Source organism: Pongo pygmaeus, chromosome 20 (assembly GCF_028885625.2).
Source record: "Pongo pygmaeus isolate AG05252 chromosome 20, NHGRI_mPonPyg2-v2.0_pri, whole genome shotgun sequence".
Classification (NCBI taxonomy): Eukaryota; Metazoa; Chordata; class Mammalia; order Primates; family Hominidae; genus Pongo; species Pongo pygmaeus.
Window position 1 is genome coordinate 53886843 of NC_072393.2, and position 23364 is coordinate 53910206.

Consider the following 23364-nt stretch of genomic DNA (forward strand, 5'->3'; position numbering starts at 1 on the left):
CAATGACCCAGCCACAAGGAGGGATTACTGGGCGTGTGTGTGTGCGCGTGTGTGTGTGTGCGTGTGTGTGTGTGCGCGTGTGTGCGTGTGTGCTTGCATGCCTGTTTGGGTGCATGGGGAAGTGAAACAGACCCGTGTGGGACCCAGGAGCTCAGGGACATATTAATATCTAGAGAGACAGACGAGAGGAGAGAGACACAAAGAGGGCCAGAGACCAGGAAAATCAGAAATACAGAGCAACAGAGGTACCAAGATAGGGAGAAGGACGGAAATGAAAGGAAATCCTCCCAGCTACTCGAGAGGCTGAGGCAGGAGCATTGCTTGAACCCGGGAGGTGGAGGTTGCAGTGAGCCAAGATGGTGCTAGTGCACTCCAGCCTGGGTGACAGAGCAAGACTCTGTCTCAAAACAAAAACAAAACAAAACAAAAATGAAGGGCAATCCAGGGAGAGGGGAAGCAAGAATCAGAGAGAGAGAGAGAGACAGGGAAAAAGAGAAGGAGGAACAGAGATTGGAGCTGCAGAGGATAAGCGAGGACAGAGGGACGGAGACGAGGCTGGAGTTACAGGGACAGGTGGACAGGCAGAAAGACAGCAAAGAGAGGGACAGACAGACAGGAACAGAAGGACACAGAAGCTGAGGGAGAGGGGAGAGAGAGCAAGATAGGCAGGGAGAGACAGAGAAAGAGAGAAAGAGAATAAGACAGACCAAGGGGATAATGCAGGTTTATCAACAAAGACAGGGACGGAGAGGAGCAGATGGAGAATGAAAGAGTGGTATTCAGGCAAGTAGGCAGAAATGCCACAGCCCGAGGCCCAGAGGAAAAGAAACTGAGGTACAGAGAAGCCAGACAAAGACCAATGGTGTGTAGAGAGATGGCGAGTGCTGGGTTTGTTGGCTCACGCCGGCAATCCCAGCACTTTGGGAGGCTGAGGTGGGAGGATCGCTTGAGGCCAGGAGTTTGAGGCCAGCCTGGGCAACATAGAGTGACTCCATCTCTACGAAAATAAAAAAATTAGCTGGGCATTGTGCTATGTGCCTGTAAAGTCTCAGCTACTGGGGAGGCTGAGGAGGGAGGATCCCTTGAGCACAGGAGGTCAAGGCTGCAGTGAGCCATGATCATGCCACTGCACTCCAGCCTGGGTGACAGAGTGAGACCCTGTCTCAACAAAAAAAAGAAAAAAAAAAAAGGAAAAAAAAAGAAAAAAATCCCAAACCCCAAAACTCCACCAAAAACAGAAAAACAAAACACCCTTTCTAATAAGTCTGCCTATTTTCAGTGCTGGAAGCAGCCCCTGCCACCTCCGCCCCCCAAAAGAGGAGATATCATGTCTGACAACACACAGACAGACAGGCCACAGACAAGACTTGACCAAGTCAAAGAAAGAGAAACAGGGGAAACTGAGGCAGAAACCCAGAACAATGAGGCAGTACAGAGATAAACTAGCTGTCGGACAGACTGTTGTGAAGAGAAAGGGGGACCCAGGAGAGGGATCCCGAAAGCTCCGTGTCTCTCTTTTTTCAGATGATCTCTCAGGATCCTCTGACAGTTCTCTCCTTCCTCTTTGATGCCTCTCTCTTGGGATACTAGTTGAAGCTGGAGAGACACCAGTTAGACCTAAGGAAGGACTTCCCTGAGGAGTAGGGGCTTATGGTCACCAGCAGGAGCTGGGGCCTCCCTTCCCCATCAGCCCTAATTGCCAAGATGTCATGGGGGGAAGAGGAGGGGATTAAGCAGACGGGTGCCCCTCCCCCTCCCAGCCAATGTCACCTCCTGGTGCCCAGTCGAGTCCCCCACCTTGGCCGGGATTACCCTCTGAGATCCAGGCCATGACAAATGACATCACTCCCAGCCCAGGCTTAAAATCTCCCCATGTGAGGGGACGTGTTTCCTTCAGCCTCTGCTGTCTGGCCGCTCTGTCTAGGTCCTGGGCCACCGGAGAGCCCCGTTCCTCCTTTCTGAAGGTGAGCGTCTGCAGGAGAGGTGGAGGGGACCGAGGAGGGGAGAGGGAATGGGCGAGAAGAAACAGAGGGGAGAAGTTGGGTTTATCTTATTCGTGGCTGTGTTTGCCGTGCTCTGCAGGTGATGTTTGTTGAATAGTCACACACAAAACAGAGATGCCATCCTGGCGTTTGTGGAAACGGAGCTAGGCTGTGATTGCAGCAGGAGGGAGTGAGGTTAGACAGCAGGGACTGGCTCACGGCACTCGGGGCATTGCGAGGATTCAGGGTGGCTTGTGGGCGAGGGGGTCCCCTGAAGCCCTGACGGCATCCGGGGTTGGGGGCTTTTCACCGTGGTTCTAAGGCAACTCCTCAGCACACTGCTCTGTTGGATGTTCTTTAAAACTCTTAGCACTGCCTGAAATTTTTATTTGCGCGATGATCCACAAATGGCCGTCTCCCTCCCTTGTTGAGCACTGATTTTTCCCCAGTGCCCAGCGTGTGGTTGGGATTTGCCTAAATACGTGTTGCATAGATGGATGGATGAATGACAGATAAGGGACGGAACAGACATATACACAGAGAGCCCAGGTCTGTGGCTGCAGCAGGAAGGACTCCGGGTGGACTTGGGCCTGCCCAAGAGAGCTGGGAATGTGATGACTGGGGATCACCGTGCTGGTGAATTGATCACTTAGAGCCTCAATGCACCCAGAGGCTCTGGCTTTCAGCCCAGGCTCTACTTTGGGACTGGGGAATCCTCACGCCCCCGCCCTCTTAGCTTCCAGCACAGTCACTCTCTCTGATCTTCTGCAAAGTTTTTTTTTTTTTTTTTTTTTTTTTTGAGATGGAGTCTTGCTTTGTTGCCCAAGCTGGAGTGCAGTGGCACGATCTCCACTCACTGCAACCTTCACCTCCTAGGTCCAAGCAATCCTCCCACCTCAGCCTCTTGAGTAGCTGGAATTACAGGCGCGTGCCACCATGCCCAGCTATTTTTTGTATTTTTAGTAGAGATGGGGTCTCTCCATGTTGTCCAGGCTGGTCTCGAACTCCTGACCTCAAGTGATCAGCCCGCCTGAGCCTCCCAAAGTGCTGGGATTATGGGTGTGAGCCTCTGTGCCCAGCAGGTCTCCTGCAAAACTCTTGATTGACACCTTGTTTTTTGTCTGCCCCTGTCAGGAGGGCTGGGGCCTTGTCTGTCTTGCTCTCGGCTGTATTCCCAGTGCCTGGGTCAGTCCTAGACACACAGTGAGTGCTCAGTGAATATGGAGGGAATGAATGAATGAATGAAGGGCAGAAGGGTAGAAGCAGGTAGACAGACTGCCACAGAGAGGAGGTGTGATGCGGTTTTCCCAAAAGGACCGAGCGAGGGCGGTGATTACCACAGAGTGAGGTCCGACTTCAGGGCTGCCCACTGTGTTTGAATTTCTGGATGCTTTAGGGATCACATTGTTGATCACTGAGTTGATTTGCTCAGGCTCTAACTGTGCCATAGATCCCAGCTTCCCCCAGGTCTCACGGCCGGCAGTGGATGCATCCACCTAGCTCCTTGTCCCCACTGGACAAAGGAGCCAACAGAGGCTGCAGAGAGAGGCTGGAGTGGCTGACAAGGGAGGGCCCTGAATGTGGCTGAGCTGGGAGGGTCTTGCCAAGGGCTGGCATGAAGCCACATGAGTCCGTTTTTTTTTTTTTTTTTTTTTTTTTGAGACCGAGTCTCACTCTGTGGCCCAGGCTGGAGTGCAGTAGCATGACCTCGGCTCACTGCAACCTCCACCTCCCAGGTTCAAGCGATTCTCCTGCCTCAGCCTCTCAAGTATCTGGGATTACAGGCATGCACCACCATGCTTGGCTTATTTTTGTATTTTTAGTAGAGACAGGGTTTCACCATGTTGGCCAGGCTGGTCTCGAACTCCTGACCTCAGGTGATCCACCCGCCTCGGCCTCCCAAAGTGTTGGGATTACAGGCGTGAGCCACCACGCTCGGCCAAATCTGCGTTTAAACCCTGTTCTTTTCTCACTGTGTGGCCTTGGACATCTCATGTGGGCTTTCTGGGCCTTGGTTGCCTCCTCTGCAAAGTGGGGACAATGATAAGCTGTCACGATGATCCAGCCAGATGAGCCATGTTGCAGGCCTGGCCTGCAGTGGGAGCAGGGCAGGAGACCAGCCTCATTCTGTTTCTAGGGTCCCCAGGTAGACTTAGGGGTGAAGAGTGGGGCTGGGGGGCCAAAGAGATTTAAATTCTACCCCTGGTTCTTCCACTCATCACCTGTGTGACCTTGGGAATTGACGAAACCTCTCTCAGCCTCAGTTTCCTCCTCTGAGAAAGGGACCTCTGAGCTCCGTGGGGCTGTGGCGAGCATCCTAAGAGGCCATATCGCCTGGTGATCAGGAGGGCACAGGCTACGGGGCAGGTGCTGGCCCAGCCCTGGCTCTACCGCTGATGTGCAAGACAGAACTGGAGACTGCACTTCTCTCAGCCTCAGTTTCCTCTTCTGTAAAGTGGGGATGATACCAGAAGCCGCCTGGGAGGAAGTTTCCATGGAGTTATTGTTCCCTGAGATCTTGTTCCCAAGGTCCATGGTGCGTGCAGTGTGTGAGAAGCTGGGACCCCCTGGAGGTCCTTAAGGTCATCAGCCACCTGACCTGTGGGCACCTCCCTCCCTCCCAGGCTCAGTCTCCCCTGCTGTAGAATGGAGTTATCTGCATGTCTGCCCCACCAGGTGGCTGTGAGCATTCAGCCCTCACCTGTGGAAACAACTGCTCAGGTGGGAACCTGGGACCCAGTGGGTGCCGAACCCCACAGCTCTGAGAACCAGCCTGGGGCCTCCCAGGTTGATCCCCAGGGCAGAGACACTGATGTTCTTTGTTCCACCCTTTGAAATCTTAAAACATCAGTGTCTGGAAACTGTTGTCATTTTGAGATCTTGTATATAAAGCCTGGGCCAAGTGTCTGCCGAGTGATGAATTCCTGGACATTCTTTTTTTTTTCCCTCCCCAGGAGACAGGTCCTCTTTTGATTGATTGATTTTTTTTTTTTTTTTTGGGGGGACGGAGTTGTGCTCTGTCGCCCAGGCTGGAGTGCAGTGGTACAATCTCAGCTCACTGCAGCCTCCACCTCCCGAGTTCAAGAGATTTTTGTACCTCAGCCTCCCCAGTAGCTGGGACACCACCACGCCCGGCTAATTTTTGTATTTTTAGTAGACGGGCTTTCACCACGTTGGCCACGCTGACCTTGAACTCCTGACCTCAAGTGATCCGCCTGCCTCAGCCTCCCAAAGTGCTGAGCCACCGGCCTGGCCTGTTTTGTTTTGTTTTGAGAGAGGGTCTTGCTCTGTCCCCCAGGCTGGAGTGCAGTGGCTCGATCATAGCTCACTGCAGCCTCTAACTCCTGGGCTCAAGCGATCCTCCCACCTCAGCCTCCCAGAGTGCTGGGATTACAGGTATGTGCCACCACGCCCAGCCCTCACTGGAGGCCCTTCTGTCATCAGCTGCCTCAGGTTGCTGCCAAACCCTGGGAAAGGTTTCAGTGGATGTTCGATATTATTATTGTTATTATTCTCTGCTGACATCTTGTTCAGGCAGCACTTTATCATTATTATCAGCTGTTTGATCTGGGGCCCACACTTTCCTCCTGCTGAGCCTCCTATCCCCTATCTGTTAAAAGGGATGATCCTGGCCAGGCACGGTGGCCCATGCCTGTGATTCCAGCACTTTGGGAGGCTGAGGTGGGCGGATCACCTGAGGTCAGAAGTTCGAGACCAGCCTGGCCAACATGGAGAAACCCAATCTCTACTAAAAGTACAAAAATAAATAAATAAATAAATAAATAAATAAATAAATAAATAAAAGTAAAAAATTAGCCAGGCATGATGGCACATGCCTGTTGTCTCAGGTTGGGAGGCTGAGGCAGAAGAATCGCTTGAATCCGGGAGGTGTAGGTTGCAGTGAGCCAAGATCACGCCACTGCACTCCAGCCTGGGTGACAGAGACTCCAGCTCAAAATAACAACAACAACAACAACAACAAAAACAAAAACCCAGAAAGGGGTGATCCTAAATGTGAGCTTTCTTGGCTTTCCTGGAAGGTCAACTGCTTAGCTGGGCAACCTGGCTCAGATTTGACGGCGAAGACAATGAAAGTGTGTGCTTTTGTTCCAGGCCCTGCAAATGGTCCCCAGTGGGGCAGTTTCACCAGTTTCTTTGTCTCCAGTCTCTGGAGGTTCATATTTAACATTATTGGTTTTTGGAGAAGTGGGAGAGGACAGAGGGAACCCAGGTTAGGGGGCTGGGGGAATAGGACCTTCAGGAATTACTTTAGCCTTGAAATCCTGGATTCTCCACTGCCAGCATGTGTGTGATCCCGGGTAAGTCACACTTTTGAGCCTGAAGATGCTCTCTAAACTGTAAGCATCAGGCAAAAGCAGTGTCTCATGCCTGTAATCCCAGCAATTTGGGAGGCTGAGGCAGGAGGATCTACTCAGGCCAGGAGTTCAAGACCAGCCTGGGCAACATGGCAAGACATCCCTCTCTACACAAACATTTAAAAAATTACCTAGGCTTGGTGGCACACCTGTAGTCCCAGCTACTTGGGAGGCTGAGGTGGGAGGATGGCTTGAGCTCAGGAGGTCGAGGCTGCAGTGAGCTATGATTGTGCCACTGCACTCCAGCCTGGGTGACAGAGTGAGACGCTGTCCCTAAGACCAAAACCAAAACCAAAATGTAAGCATCATAGTAATACAATCTCTACCTCCCAAGGTTGTGCTGGGGATTTAATGACACCCTGTAAAGAGAAGACTTGTGTATTAGTTACACAAGCTGGGTAACAACTTATCCCCAAATTTAGTAGCTTCAAACAATAAACATTTCTGATCTCTTATAGTTTCCAAGGGACAGGAATCCAAGAGTGGCTTAACTGGATTATTCCTGCTCAGGGTGTTCCATGGGGTTGTGGTCAGATGTCGGCCAGGACTGAAGTCACTTAATGGCTTGGCTGAGGCTGGGGAACTAACCTCCATGGTAGCTTACTCTCATAGCTGTTGGCAGGAGGCCTCATTTCTTCCCCACATAGACCTCTCCATGGGATGGCTTGAGCATCCTCTCAACATGGCAGCTTGCTTTCCTTAGAACTAGCCTTGGAAGCCATGCTCTGTCATTTCTGCAATATCCTGTTGGTTACACACGTCAGCCAGCTTGTTAGTAGGGACTACACAGGGCATGAATATCAGGGGGTAAGGATTACTGGGAGTTACCTTGGAGGCAGTTTGATTTTGGGGATTTAATGTAGCTGCTTTTGATTTTATTGTCAGCACTGAGCCTTCTTGTGACATTCCTACCAGGTTTTACTTGTTCTTTCTGCTTTTCTCCATGATCAATCTGCTGTGTTCACACGGGGTGCCTTGTTTGTCCTCCAACAAGACCAAGTTGGAGACCCTGTCTCGCTCAGGGTGACAGTGTGAGATTCCAGCCTCCAAGCCTTTGCACCTGCTGTTTTTTTTTTTTTTTTTTGCCTGGAAATCTCTATTTCAGATCCACAAAACTTCCTAGATGCCTCACCCACCCCAAACGCCTTCACTCTCATAACAACCTGTTTTATTTTCCTGGGAGTTCTTGAAACTTTCTGAAGGCTTTTTTTTTTTTTTTTTTTACAGAGTCTTGCTCTGTTGCCCAGGCTGGAGTGCAGTAGTGCCATCTCAGCTCTCACTGCAACCTCCGCCTCCCGGGTTCAAGGGATTCTCAAGTAGTTGGGATTACAGGCACCCATCATCATGTCTGGCTAATTTTTGTATTTTAGTAGAGATGGGGTTTCACCATGTTGGCCAGGCTTATCTCAAACTCCTGACCTCAAATGATCCTCATAACTCAGCCTCCCAAAGTGTTGGGATTACAGGCGTGAGCCCCTGCCCCCGGCCATGGCATCTTTATTAAAAAAAAAAAAAAAAAAAAGGCCGGGTGTGGTGGCTCACACCTGTAATCCCAGCACTTTGGGAGGCCGAGGCAGGTGGATCACCTGAGGTCAGGAGTTCGAGACCAGCCTGGCCAACATGGTGAAACCCCATCCCTACTAAAAATACAAAAATTAGCCGGGTATGGTGGCAGGCCCCTGTAATCTCAGCTACTTGGGAGGCTGAGGCAGGAGAATCACTTGAACCTGGGAGGCAGAGGCTGCAGTGAGCCGAGATCACGCCATTGCACTCCAGCCTGGGGGACAAGAGTGAGACTTTGTCTCAAAAAAAATATTTTTTTTCCTTGTTCGTTATTGGTTTCTCTAGGAATGGAACCAAGAAGTTCAATTCTATGAGAACAGAGAAGCTGCAGTCTTATTTCTTTCTATATTCCTAGTTCCTAGAGCAGAGAAGGCATTCAAAAAATATTTACTGAATGAACAGTAGAATCTCAACTTAAAATAAACAGAATCTGTCCCCCTCCTCACGAGAGGGATGAGAAGGAAAGGACAGTGAGAGGAACGAAGGGATGGGAGCTTAAAATAAATGCCATCCATTTTTAATTCTTTTTCTTATGTTTCAAATATTTATTGGGGGTGCTGAGGACATGGCAGGAACCGAGATATTCCCAGTCCCTGAACTCAGGTAACTGATAGAATTTGAGGGAGAGAGATAAATAAACAAACATAGAAATATGTCATTTAATACAAGCTGTGTCTTGAAGAAAAGGAGGTAGGGAGTGTGTGTGTGTGTGTGTGTAAAATCCAGTTTAGGGGCGTAGGTTGCTTTCTCTGGGGAAAGTAGCTGAGCTGAGACCTGGAGGAGAAGGGGTTAGCTGGTGAGAAGGGCTTCGGGGTTGGGGAGAAGCGTTCCTAGCCCAGAAAACGGCTTATGCAAATAGCTGTGGAGACTGAGAGGTTTTCTGAGGCCATCCTAATGAGGGCAATGAGGAACCCTCAGAGGGTTTTCATGTTCTGTTTGCTTTTTTGAAGATTTCATTGTTGTTTTTGCTTTTGACAAGAACACACACACACACACACACACACACACACACACCCACACGCACACACACACAATTAAAAAGTAATCCAAACTGTAGAAACAAGATATGGCTTTAGCACTCCTTCCCAGAGGCAGTCACTGGTACCAGTAGCTTGCTTCCTTCCTGGGAATTTTCTATGCATATACAAGCGTATATTCTACACATGAGTAAAATCAACGCCTCATTTTATTTATTAATTAATAATAATAATAGTTACTATTTTTGAGATGGCGTTTCACTCTGCCACCCAGGCTGGAGTGCACTGTCACAATCTCGGCTCACTGCAACCTCCACCTCCCAGGTTCCAGAGGGTCTCCTGCCTCCGCTTCCCAAGTAGCTGGGATTACAGGCATGCACCACCATGCCTGGCTAATTTTTGTATTTTTATTTTATTGTATTTTTATTTTTAAATTTATTTTATTATTATGACTTTTTTTGAGATGGAGTTTCACTCTTATTTCTCAGGCTGGAGTGCAATGGCATGATCTCAGCTCACTGCAACCTCTGCCTCCCGGGTTCAAGCGATTCTCCTGCCTCAGCCTCTGGAGTAGCTGGGATTATAGGCGCCCACCACCATGCCCGCCTAATTTTGTATTTTTAGTAGAGACAGAGTTTTGCCATGTTGGCCAGGCTGGTCTTGAACTCTTGACCTCAGGTGATCCATCTGCCTCGGCCTCCCAAAGTGCTGGCATTACAGGCGTGAGCAACTGCACCTGGTCTATTTATTGTTATTATTGAGACAAGGTCTTGCTCTATTGCCTAGGCCGGTGTGCGGTGGCATGCTCATAGCTCACTGCAGTCTCCAAATCCTGGGCTCCGGTGATCCTCCTGCCTCAGCCTCCTGAGTAGCTGAGATTACAGGTGTGGACCACCATGCCTGACCAATTTTTGTATTTTTTTTTTGTGGAGACAGGGTTTTGCCATGTTACCCAGGCTGGTCTCGAACTCCTGGGCTTAAGCAATCTGCCCACCTTGACCTCCCAACGTGCTGAGACTATAGGTGTGAGACACAGCACCTGGTCAACTGCATTGTTTTCAAAATCACAAATGGTTGCGAGGTATACATACTGCCCAACACCATACTTGTTTCCTTTGAAGATATAAATATTATAATTTTATAATATTTATAATATATAATAACACAAATAATAAATATAATATATATGGTTTGGTCATATACAATATATAAAATAACATTCACAAACACTTATTGTCAAAGTGCAATTAAATGAAAAAAACAAAAAAACAAAAAAACAAACATTTGGCCAGGTGTGGTGGCTCATGTCTGTAGTCCTAGCACTTTGGGAGGCTGAGGTGGGAAGATCACTTGAGCCCAGGAGTTGGAGGCTGCAGTGAGCTATGGCAATGCTGCTGCACTCCAGCCTGGATGACAGAGGGAGACCTTGTCTCTTAAAAAACCCCAAAAAACAAATCTGATTCTCTGACACATATATAATAAGCACAGGTCAAAGATTTATTTAAGTCATGAATGAAGGAACCAGCTGTTTCAAAGGAGAATTCGGGCCGGGTGCAGTGGCTCATGCCTGTAATCCCAGCACTTTGGGAGGCTGAGGGGGTGGATCACAAGGTCAAGAGATTGAGACCATCCTGGCCAACATGGTGAAACCCGGACTCTACTAAAAATACAAAAATTAGCTGGGCGTGGTGGCGGGTGCCTGAGGTCGGGAGTTCGAGACCAGCTTGGCCAACAATGGTGAAACCTTGTCTTTACTAAGAATACAAAAAATTAGCTGGGTGTGGTGGCTCATGCCTGTAATCCCAGCTACTTAGGAAGCTGAGGCAGGAGAATAGCTTGAACCCGGGAGGCAGAAGTTGCAGTGAACCGAGATCTCACCACTGCACTTCAGCCTGGGGCGACAGAGCAAGACTCTGTCTCAAAAAAAAAAAAAAAAAAAAAAAAAAAGAATAGTAAATCAAATATAGGTACAGTCCCTTAGAATAGGATCCCCAACCCCCGGTTTGTAGTCTGTTAGGCACGGGGTTGCACAGCTGGTGAGCGAGCATTACCGCCTGAGCCCCGCCTCCTGTCAGATCAGCGGTGGCTCTAGATTCTCATAGAAACGTGAACCCTATTGTGAACTGCACGTGCGAGAGATCTAGGTTGCACGCTCCTTATGAGAATCTAATGCACTGCCCACCTGCATCCATGGAAAAACTATCTTCTACGAAACCAGTTTTTGGTGCCAAAAAGGTTGAGGACTGCTGCCTTAGAATATGAAGCAAACTTTGGGTAGGTCTGTTAGACAAGACTCCCAAATGACTTGGAAATGGCATGCTGTCAGCCTTTTGTCTTATTGCCAAGCCTAGAACTTTTTTTTATTTTTATTTTTTTTGAGATGAAGTCTTGCTCTTGTCCCCCAGCCTGGAGTGCAGCGGCATGATCTGGGCTCACTGCAACCTCCCCGTCCCGGGCTCAAGCAATTCTCCTGCCTCAGCCTCCTGAGTAGCTGGGATTACAGGCGCCTGCCACCACACCCGGATAATTTTTGTATTTTAGTAGAGACATTTCACCATGTTGGCCAGGCTGGTCTCGAACTCCTGACCTCAGGTGATCCGCCTGCCTCAGCCTCCCAAAGTGCTGGGATTACAGATGTGAGCCACCGCACCTGGACCCTAGAACAATTTTTTAAAACTATTTAATTGAGATCTTTTAAAATCAGTTCAGAGAGCAGCCTTATGCTTTTTTTTTGAGACGGAGTCTCTCTCTCTCGCCCAAGCTGGAGTGCAGTGGCGTGATCTTGGCTCACTGCAACTTCTGCCTCCCCAGTTCAAGCGATTCTCCTGCCTCAGCCTCCCAAGTAGCTGGGATTACAGGCATGCGCCACCATGCCCAGCTAATTTTTGTATTTTCTGCAGAGACAGGGTTTCACCATGTTGGCCAGGCTGGTCTCGAACTCCTGACCTCTGGTGATCCGCCCCCCAAAGTGCTGAGATTACAGGCATGAGCCACTGCGCCTAGGCTTACTTTAAAAAAAAAATTAATTTTTTGTAGAGACGGGAGAGTTTTGCTATGTTGCCACCTGAACATAAATGCTATTTTCTTTTTCTTTTCTTTTCTGTTTTTTGAGACGGAGTCCGTAGCCCAGGCTGGGATGTGGTGGCACCATTTTGGCTCACTACAACCTCCGCCTCCCGGGTTCAAGCGATTCTCCTGCCTCAGCCTCCCAAGTAGCTGGGACTACAGGCGTGCACCCTTGTGCCCGGCTAATTTTTGTATTTTTAGTAGAGACGGGTTTTCACCATGTTGACCAGGCTAATCTCAAACTCCTGACCTCAAGTGATCTGCTTGCTTTGGTCTCCCAAAGTGCTGGGATTACAGGTGTGAGCCACTGCGCCTGGCCCATAAATGCGATTTTCATTCCCATTTTCCAACAAGGCGACTGAGGTATACACTGAAGGTGAATTACTAGGACAAAAGAAAGATGGCATATTACTTCAATAACAGTTTGTTGCAACCTGTACTGCTACCTACCTGCCATGGGAGCGCGCCTTTCCCCACACTGACCCCAGTGCCGGAAGTTATCCACCTCCTTCATCTTTGCCAACCTGATAGGTCAAAAGTGATCATGGAAGATCCACACTCCCCTTTTTTTTTTTTTTTAGATAGGGGTCTCACTATTTCTTTTTCTTTTTTCAGAGGTGGGGGTCTCACTATTTCTTTTTCTTTTTTTTCAGAGATGGGGGTCTCACTATGTTGCCTAGGCTGGTTTTGAACTTCTGGGCTCAAGTGATTCTCCTGCCTTGACTTCCCAAAGTGCTGGGATTACAGGTGTGAGCCGCCTTGCTTGGCCCTTACTGTCGTTTTTTTTGTTTTGTTTTGTTTTTTGTTTTGTTTTGTTTTGTTTTTGAGACAGAGTCTCGCTCTGTTGCCCAGGCTGGAGTATGATGGTGCGATCTTGGCTCACTGCAACCTCCGCCTCCCAGGTTCCAGCGATTCTTCTGCCTCAGCCTCCTGAGTAGCTGGGATTACAGGCAGCTGCCACCACACTTGGCTAATTTTTGTATTTTTAATAGAGACGGAGTTTCACCATGTTATCCAGGCTGGTCTTGAACTTCTGACCTCAGGTGATCCGTCCATCTCAGCCTCCCAAAGTGCTGGGATTACAGGCGTGAGCCACCTTGCCTGGCCCTTACTGTCGGTTTAATGTCACTCTCCCTTAGGGTGACCAACCGATCCAGTTTGCCTGGGACCATTCTGGCTCTAGCACTGAAAGTCCTATGTTCCAAGAAACACCCACCTGTCTTCCATCCCGGGCAAACAGGCACGGTTGGTCACCCTGCAGTCCTTGGTTATAAGTGAGGCTGAGCAAGTTTGCCCATGGTCACAGAAAGAAGGGATCTTGGATGAGGAAGTGTTATGGGATCAGATTTGTTTCGTTTTTTTCTTAGAGTCTTGCTGTATCACCCAGGCTGGAGTGCAGTGGCCTGAACACAGCTCAGTGCAGCCCCAAACTCCTGGGCTCAAGTGATCCTCCCACCTCAGCCTCCTGGGTAGTTGGGATTACAGGCATGCATCACCACACCCAGTTAACTTTTTAAAAAACAATTTTTTTTTTTTTTTTTTTTTAGAGACAGAGTCTTGCTATATTGCCCAGGCTGGTCTCAAACTCCTGGGCTCAAGTGATCCTCCCGCCTTGGCCTCCCAAAGTGCTGGGACTACAGATGTGAGCCATTGTGCCCAGCCAGGACGAGATTTTTTTAGAGGGTAGAGTAGGAATAAGAGCTTGCACTTTTGAGATACATGATGGCTTCAGCTCTCTGCTTTGCAGAGTCTCAAGAAAGCTCTGAGAACCTTAAGCAGAGGCCATTTTATACGTAAGGACACAGGGGTACAGAGAGGTGAGATAAATGGCCAAGGTCACATACCTAAGAGGAGAAGGAGGCAGGATTTGAATCTCAGCCTGCATGTCACCCCATGGTGAGTACTGGTAAGTGAGTGAGCATCCCTCCTCTTCTCTTGCAGGCCCCCTGACTTGGGCCTCAGTGTTCCCGAAGATCATGATGGCGTATATGAACCCGGGGCCCCACTATTCTGTCAACGCCTTAGCCCTAAGTGGCCCCAGTGTGGATCTGATGCACCAGGCTGTGCCCTACCCAAGTGAGTACAGTCGTTTCTCTTGGCACCCCAGGCTGGCCTCATCTCTTGGAGGACCTCCGGGGTCCCTTTGCCCACAGGAAGAAGGCAATCACAGGGGCGACTTCAGGGCCATACACCAGTCCTCTGGGTTCATCTGAAATGTATGTCACTTAGAAAAACATGAGCAGTCCTAGAAATTCAGGACAGAGGTTCTTTTTGCGGTGGGGAAGAGGGGATGTAATCTGGAAGGGGAATCAAGACGAATTTTCATCTGTTACCAAAACTTTATTATTTATTTATTTTTCAGAGACAAGGTCTCACACTCTGTCACCCAGGCTGGAGTGCGCTGGTGGTGGTCACGGCTCACTGCAGCCTCGAACCCCTAGGCTCAAGTAATCCTCTCACCTCAGCCTCCTGAGGAGCTGGGACTGCAGGTGTGAGCCATGGTGCCTAGGCCGGGTGCACCTTTTTATTTTATTTTATTTTTGAGACAGAGTCTCACTCTGTTGCCCACTTTGAAGTGCAATGGTGCAGTCACAGCTCACTGCAGCCTTGAACTCCTGGGCTCAAGCGATCCTTTTGCCTCGGCCTCCCAAATAGCTAGGATTACAGGTGCACGCCACCATGCCTGGCTAACTTTTTTAAGTTTTTGTAGATATTGCAGGATCTGGATTATACAAAACATAGAAAAAAATTATTATTATTTTTTTTTGGTAGAGATTGGGTCTCCCTGTGTTGCTCAGGCTGGTCTCAAACTCTTGGGTTCAAATAATCCACCTGACTCAGCCTCCCAAAGTGCTCGGATTATAGGCATGAGCCACTGCACCCGGCCTGCAAAGCCTTATTTCTTTTTCTTTTTTTTTTTTGAGACACAGTTTAGACAGAGTTTCGCTCCTGCCCAGGCTGGAGTGCAATGGTGCGATCTTGGCTCACTGCAACTTTCGCCTCCCGGGTTCAAGTGATTCTCCTGCCTCAGCCTCCCAAGTAGCTGGGATTACAGGCGCACGCCACCATGCCTGGCCAATTTTTGTAAAGCCTTATTTTTAAGAGAAGTGAGTACTCAGTTATTTGTAGCATTATTCTTTAGCTCATTTTCTTTTTTGAGACCGAGCCTCGTTCTGTCACCAGGCTGGAGTGCAGTGGCATAATCTTGGCTCACTGCAACCTCTGCCTTCTGGGTTCAAGTGATTCTCCTCCCTCAGCCTCCCGAGTAGCTGGGACTACAGGCATGCATCACCACACCTGGCTAATTTTTTGTATTTTTCGTAGAGACAGGGGTTCCCCATGTTGGCCAGGATGGTCTCGATTTCTTGACCTTGTGATCTGCCCGCCTTGGCCTCCCAAAGTGCTGGGATTATAGGCGTGAGCCACCGCACCCGGCCCAGACTTGCTACTTTTATAGGCTAGAAATGGTTGAATGTCAGCAATGTCACGCTTCAACTGATTATGTCTTAGTGCATAAGAAAGTTTAGAAGAGGGAAAAACGACTCACACGCCTCCTCGCAGAGCTGAAGCCTTGGGGTCAGGCATGAGCCACAGAGCGCCAGGCACAGAGTGAGGCGTAGAAGGGCAGGGAATGTGTATTCCATCCTTAGTTTAGGCAGATGGCAACCAGAATGGAATTCTTGGCCTCACACCAGCCCATGTGGACGACCTGAGGGTCCTGTTTCCCGTCCCACCCCAGGCGCCCCCAGGAAGCAGCGGCGGGAGCGGACCACCTTCACCCGGAGCCAACTGGAGGAGCTGGAGGCACTGTTTGCCAAGACCCAGTACCCAGACGTCTATGCCCGCGAGGAGGTGGCTCTGAAGATCAATCTGCCCGAGTCCAGGGTTCAGGTGGGGTGGTGGGTCCCTGGACCCCTCCCGACCCTTCCTGTAACCTCAGGGGCCCTCCCCAGAACAAAGAGTGATGGGAGGAGGAAGAGACCACAGAGAGACAGCCAAAGTTATAAAGGGGACAAGAATTCCTCTCCCCACCATCCCACTGACCGCCTCATGGCTCTCATCGCCCCTCGCTCCTCTCCAGCCGCGCTGGCCCTGACCTGCCTGCCAAGCACCCTCCTGCCTCGGGCCTTTGCACGCAGTTTCCTCTATCTGGAATGCTTATTTTCCAGATAACCACACAGCAGGCCCCATCGCCTTGTTCAAGTCTTTGCTTATCAATGAGACCCACACTGAACACAGCATTTAACATTGCATACGATTTACGTGTGGTATCTCAGAGTCTGTTTATTTAGACTGTCTCTCCCAACCAGAATGTCAATTCCACTGATGGACCCTCAGAGTAGTAGAAGATGGTTAACGCATGTTTATTAACTGACTGAATAGACGGATGGATGGATGGATGGGTGGATGCATAGATGAATGTACGTATGTGTGACTGTAGATGTGTGTGTGTGCATGTATGACTGGAAGCATGGATGACTGTATGTATGTGTATATATGAGTGTCTGTGTATGATGGGATGGATACATGTATATATGTGTGTTTGCATGAACGCACATAGGTATGATTAGATGATGAATGTATGCAGGCATGATATATGTATACACAGTATATGTGCACATGTATGTGTACATGCATGCATCATTGGATGGATGGGTGTATTTATTTATTTGAAATGGAGTTTCGCTCTGTCGCCCAGGCTGGAGTGCAGTGGCATGATCTTGGCTGTCTGCAACCTCCGCCTCCTGGGTTCAAGTGATTCTCCTGCCTCAGCCTCCTGTGCAGCTGGGATTACAGGCGTGTGCCACCACACCGGGCTAATTTTTGTATTTTTAGTAGAGATGGGGTTTCACCATGTTGGCCAGGCTGGTCTCAAACTCCTGACCTCAGGTAATCCTACTGCCTCGGCCTCCCAAAGCGCTGGGATTACAGGCATGAGCCACCACACCCGGCCGGGTGGGTGTATTTATGTATATATGAGTGTATGCATGTATATATGATTGGACAGATAAATAAAATGTGTGTGTTTGTATGATTGTATATAGGTATGATTGGATGGATTAATGTGTATGTATGCATGATGTATGTGTGTATGATGTATGGGTGTATAATTGTATATTTGTATGCTTGTATAATCAGATGGATGGATGAACATGCATATGATGTATGTATGATTAGATAGATCCATTAATGCATGTATGATGTATGTGTGTATGACCTATGTATGTATAATTATATGTATAAGACAGATGGATGAATCTATGTATGATGTATGTGTGTACAATTGTATGTATCATCAGATGGATAAGTGTATGTATGATGTATGTATGATCAGATGGACTGGTGAATGTGTGTATGACACATATATGTGTGAGGTATGTGTGTATGATCAGATGGATGTCTGCATAATGTATGTGTGTATGGTGTATGTGTGTATAATTGTATGCATGTATGTTTGTATGCTGTAGGTATGATGTTACATATATATGCATACACATGTGTGTATGATTGGAAAGATAAATGAAATATGTATGTTTGTGTGATTGTATGTATGTATGATTAGATAGATTAGTGCATAGCTATGTATGCTGTATGTGTGTACAATGTATGTGCCTATAATTGTATATTTGTATGTCTGTATGATCAGATGGATGAATATGTGTATGATGTATGTATGATCTGATAGCTGGATAAATGTATGCATGATGCATGAGTGTATGGTGTATGTATGTATAATTGTATGTGTGTATGTTTGTATTAGATGGATAAATGCCTGTAGGTATCATGTATGTACGCATACATGCATGATTGGATGACTGGATGGGTTTATTTATGTATATATGAGTGTATGCATGTGTATATAATTAGATGGATAAATGAAATATGTGTTTACATGATTGTATGTATGGATTAATGTGTATATATGTATGATGTATGTGTGTACAATATATACATGTATAATTGTATATTTGTATGATCAGATGGATGGATATGTGTATGATGTATATATGTATGATCAGATGGCTCCATTAATGCATGTATGATGTATGTGTTTATGATGTATGTACACTTGCATGTATGATCAGATGAGCCAGTGAATGTATGTATGATGTATATGTGTATGATGTATGTATGTATGTATGATCAGATAGATGGGTAAATGTATGCATGATGTATGTGCATATGGTGTATGTATGTATAATTGTACGTGTGCATGTTTGTATTACATGGATGGATGAATATGTGTACGATGCATGTATGATCATATAGATGGGTAAACGCATGCATGATATATGTGCGTATGGTGTATATATGTATAATTGTACGTGTGCATGTTTGTATTAGATGGGTGGATGAATATGCGTATGAGGTATGTATGATCATATCGATGGGTAAATGCAGGCATGATGTATGTGCATACAGTGTATGTATGTATAATTGTACGTGTGCATGTTTGTATTGGATGGATGAATGCACATAGGCATGATGTATGTATGTGTTCATGCACACATGCAGGTATGATTGGATGGATCGATGGATGGATGGATGAATAGATGCCCCACAGCTGGATGCAAAGTAGACAGATGTGACCCCAGCACCTCTCACCAATAAGTGTCCTCATCCCTGGGCACCCTGCGGCTCTCCTGGGCCTCTTCCCCACTTATTCACCCCCATCTCCCCTCTTATCCCCCAGGTTTGGTTCAAGAACCGGAGGGCTAAATGCAGGCAGCAGCGGCAGCAGCAGAAACAGCAGCAGCAGCCCCCAGGGGGCCAGGCCAAGGCCCGGCCTGCCAAGAGGAAGGCGGGCACGTCCCCAAGACCCTCCACGGATGTGTGTCCAGACCCTCTGGGCATCTCAGATTCCTACAGTCCCCCTCTGCCCGGCCCCTCAGGCTCCCCAACCACGGCAGTGGCCACTGTGTCCATCTGGAGCCCAGCCTCAGAGTCCCCTTTGCCTGAGGCGCAGCGGGCCGGGCTGGTGGCCTCGGGGCCGTCTCTGACCTCGGCCCCCTATGCCATGACCTACGCCCCGGCCTCTGCTTTCTGCTCTTCCCCCTCCGCCTATGGGTCTCCGAGCTCCTATTTCAGCGGCCTAGACCCCTACCTGTCTCCCATGGTGCCCCAGCTAGGGGGCCCGGCTCTTAGCCCCCTCTCTGGCCCCTCCGTGGGACCTTCCCTGGCCCAGTCCCCCACCTCCCTATCAGGCCAGAGCTATGGCGCCTACAGCCCCGTGGATAGCTTGGAATTCAAGGACCCCACGGGCACCTGGAAATTCACCTACAATCCCATGGACCCTCTGGACTACAAGGATCAGAGTGCCTGGAAGTTTCAGATCTTGTAGAGGACGCAGTCTCCATCTCTGTCCGTCGGGCCTCGGGACCCTTTCTCTTCTGAATCTGCTTCCCTGCAGCTTAGATCCCGGGACGGCATCCCTGAGAAAGCAACTGGAACCAGCTGTCCTTCCGACAGCCGACAGCCGTGGTCTCTGCGGCTGGGTGTTCAGCTTACAGAGCCCACCCCTTTCCTCCACAGGCAGAGGCTCCTCCCTCTCCCGGGACAGCTCACAGGTCCTAGTGATTCTCTCAACCCCAACACCGTCTGGCACGATTGTGACCGCTGAAGTACACCACGAGCTCCAGGCTTCAGAAAGTGGTGCTGAGAACTTACTCCAAGAAGAAGTCAAACCAAACTTGCAGTTGATTTGGGGTCATGTTTAGGTCAGAATCACCGTGCCCTTGAACAAGCAGGTAGGGGGGCTTGATTCCTTAACTTTCCATGTGGACAGATTTTTTTTTTTTTTTTTTGAGACGGAGTCTCGCTCTGTTGCCCAGGCTGGAGTGCAGTGGTGCGATCTCGGCTCACTGCAAGCTCCACCTCCCAGGTTCACACCATTATTCTGCCTCAGCCCCAAGTAGCTGGGACTACAGGCGCCCGCCACCAAGCCCGGCTAATTTTTTTTGTATTTTTAGTAGAGACGGGGTTTCACCGTTTTAGCCAGGATGGTCTCGATCTCCTGACCTTGTGATCCGCCCTCCTCGGCCTCCCAAAGTGCTGGGATTACAGGCGTGAGCCACTGCACCCGGCCCTTTTTTTTTTTTTTAATTGAGACGGAGTCTCGCTCTTTTGCTCAGGCTGGAGTGCAGTGGTGTGATCTCGGCTCACTGACTGCAACCTCCACCTCCCGGGTTGAAGCGATGTCCTGCCTCAATCTCCCAACTAGCTGGGATTACAGGTGTGCTCCATCATGCCCGGCTAATTTTTGTATTATTAGTAGAGACAGGGTTTTACCATGTTGGCCAGGCTGGTCTCGAACCCCTGACCTCAAGTGATCCGCCTGCCTCGGCCTCCCAAAGTGCTGGGATTACAGGCATGAGCCACTGTGCCTGGCCCTACACGTGGACACTTCTTTAGCATATGGTTAGGGACCTTTCTAGAAATTCCAAAGACAAACTTTAAGAAGCCCCGTCGGGAAACCTTAGGCCAATGATGCAGTTACATTAAAAATAAATTATCTGGGAATTTTACAGACTTCACAAATGTCAGGCTTACATGGTAGGTTTAGGGGACTGTTTGAGAGACAAAGATCTATATTCATATATGTAGCTATACATATATGTACTTTTTCTTCTTAGTTTCTTTTTAAAGACATTTTATCACTCATTCGCTCATTAGCACATTGGGAATGTGTATATTTGGTAGGGAAATGAAAGGCACCTTGCCTGTTCCATCTCTACTCCTTTTTTCTTTTGTTTTAGGATTTTCTAAAAGTGAGACACTGGTGGAATTGGGGTAGCTGCATGGGACGTACCACCTATAGTTGTGGCTATTTCACAGAGAAGAAGCAGCTGGACAGCCTCCCATCTGTAAATAAACAAGAGACAGGAAGAGGGGGAAATAGGTTTGGAGGAGGCAACCCTACATTTCAAACATACATTCCCTTTTTTAGCTTTTTTTTTTTTTTGGTTTTCAGTTTTGATGGTGGGATTGGAAAATAGAGCTTGGCTTGAGGACATTTTCCTGGGGTGGCACCATTATTTCTTGAAATAGAATCTTACCTACGGTGACATAGGCAAGCACTTGTGAGAACCTGAAGACGGATAGAGGTCGTTTGATGCTCAGAAGTTGGGTGCTGGGTCCCTGCCTTCTCAGTCTGAGTTCTCCTTTCATTTTTGGGTGGGGAGGTGGGATCCCAGAGCCCTTCATCAGTGGAGTTCACAAGGCAAGGTGTAAAAAAAAAGTAGGGCAGAAAGACAGTGGTGTGCTGGCAGAGGTCTAACAATGGGCTCTCCAAGGAAGAGGAAAAGGTTGGTTGTGGAGCGTTTGTCAATTTCTGTGGTGTAAATACTCCTACCACTGCTGACTTCAAGCTAGCAACCTAGGTCACTGAACTAAGAGTTGGGAAGAGATAGGGCACAATATATGCTTACGAGTTGGTACACACCGTCAGCAGCAGACAGGGTCAGGAGAAAGGCGAGATGCGAAGAGAGGCTGGGAGGTATCAGATGATGTTTCCAGCACCAGACCAGAAGAGGTGCACACAGCCTAGACCCCCTGAGGGGCACACCCTGATCTCTAGAGCCCACAAAGAGGTTTTTATTCAACATAAAATGTGTTCATCTCTCATAGGCCCGAGTCATGCTGGATTCTGGGACATTAAGCCCAGGAGTGGGCCGGGTGCGGTGGCTCACGCCTGTAATCCCAGCACTTTGGGAGGCCAAGGCGGGCGGATCACCTGAGGTCAGGAGTTCAAGACCAGCCTGGCCAACATGGTGAAACCCTGTCTCTACTAATAATACAAAAATTAGCCGGGCATGGTGGCATGTGCCTGTAATCCCAGCTACTCGGGAGGCTGAGGCAGGAGACTTGCTGGAACCCGGGAGGCGGAGGTTGAAGAGAGCAGAGATTGCGCCACTGCGCTCTAGCCTGGGTCACAAGAGCGAAACTCCGTCTCAATAACAACAACAAAAATAACCCAGGAGTGGCTCAAGAGTCCAGTGTGGGACGAAAATATAAACAGAGGAAGACAACATATGTCATTGGGGAGGCTGGGGGAGCTAGACAAAATTCACACGGGAGGGGCAGGGCTGAGATGATATTGTGCCCTGCGTCTGTGCAAATGTCGGGACCAGAATCCACTATAAGTTTCATTCTTCGGAGACACGGAGGCTCTGCACTGGAGGCCGGGACTCAGGCGTGGACGAGAGTCTTTTCCTTATTCACCGGGAAAGCTGTGTCTTGTGCAAACAAGTCATAGAAACTTGATGGGAGTCGGGGAGGGACTGAAGGATGGAAGCAAGGTTCTGGGAAAGAGTAAGAAGTAGTGAAGGCCGAGGGGCCCCCATCACAGGCCGACGGGGTAAGACTTCGAGAGAGCCTGATCCTGGGGTCTTCTGAGACTCCACCAGGAGCCAGAGAGGGCAGGGAGTCAAATCCGGCTAGGAGGTTACAAATTGCTTTTCCTGGGCTGGGCTCCTGAGTGTTGGTTCTTCCAGATGTGCACGGGGGATTTCAAACGTTCTACGTCCTAAAGCCAGGAAAAGTGACAAGGCAGGTGGGGACAGAAGGAAGAAGCCAGGAGCCTCCCTGAGAAGGTGTCACTTTATCTGTCCTCCTCTTCCCCACACACTGGCCTCCGGGTCCCCCTTCTCTGTCCACCCACAGAGTGAAACCGATTAAAATGTTGGATCTCATTTAAAGTCTGGGTGATTCTTTAGTTTCCGTGTTTTTTCCAGGAGGCGCAGGTAGAAACAGGAACTGCTCTGTTCCTTCTGTCTGTGGGACCTGGGTCCATCCATGTGTTTCCTGTCTCATCACCCTCCTTTCCTTGACATCTCTCTAAAGCCAATTTATGAAGGATCAGGGGCTGGGGCAGTGGCTCACGCATGTAATCCAGTGCTCTGAGAAGCTGAGGAAGGAGGATTGATTAAGGCCAGGAGTCTGAGACCAGCCCAGGCAACATAGCGAGATCTCTGTCTCTACAAAAAATTAAAAAAATCAACCAGGTGTGGTGATGTGTGCCTGTGGTCCCAGCTACTTGGGAGGCTGAGATGAGAGGATCGCTTGAGCCCAGGAGTTTGAGGCTGCAGGGAGCTATGATTGCCCCACTGCACTCCAGCCTGGGTGATGGAACAGGAGACCCTGTCTCCAAAACCAAAAAATTAAAAAAAAAAAAAAAAAAAGAAGGAGGAGGAACAGGGGTCTCCAGGGCCAGCCCCAGCCCCACCCATCTGTACCTTCCAATGCCCCTCCCGAAAAAGCAGGGAGGTGATGAGAATGCTACCTGACTCAGTAGCAGGATGTGAAGCTTAACGCTAGCATTTAGAGCCACTTCCAGCCTCTGGCCAGCCTTCCCTCTCAGCATGCAGCCTTCTGCAGCTTCAGCTCTTCCACCCCTTTGCT

The 23364-nt window shown here is 48.9% G+C and overlaps 1 protein-coding gene across 1 annotated transcript; it reads left to right on the forward strand.

Annotated features, from left to right (window-relative positions):
- The first annotated feature begins 1872 nt into the window (after positions 1–1872).
- Positions 1873–22655, forward strand: CRX (cone-rod homeobox). The gene is made up of 4 exons (XM_054465513.2): positions 1873–1964; positions 13906–14040; positions 15704–15855; positions 18659–22655. The coding sequence occupies exons 2-4, from the start codon at positions 13941–13943 to the stop codon at positions 19304–19306; spliced, it is 900 nt and encodes a 299-aa protein (XP_054321488.1). The 5' UTR covers positions 1873–1964; positions 13906–13940; the 3' UTR covers positions 19307–22655.
- Positions 22656–23364: the final 709 nt, after the last annotated feature.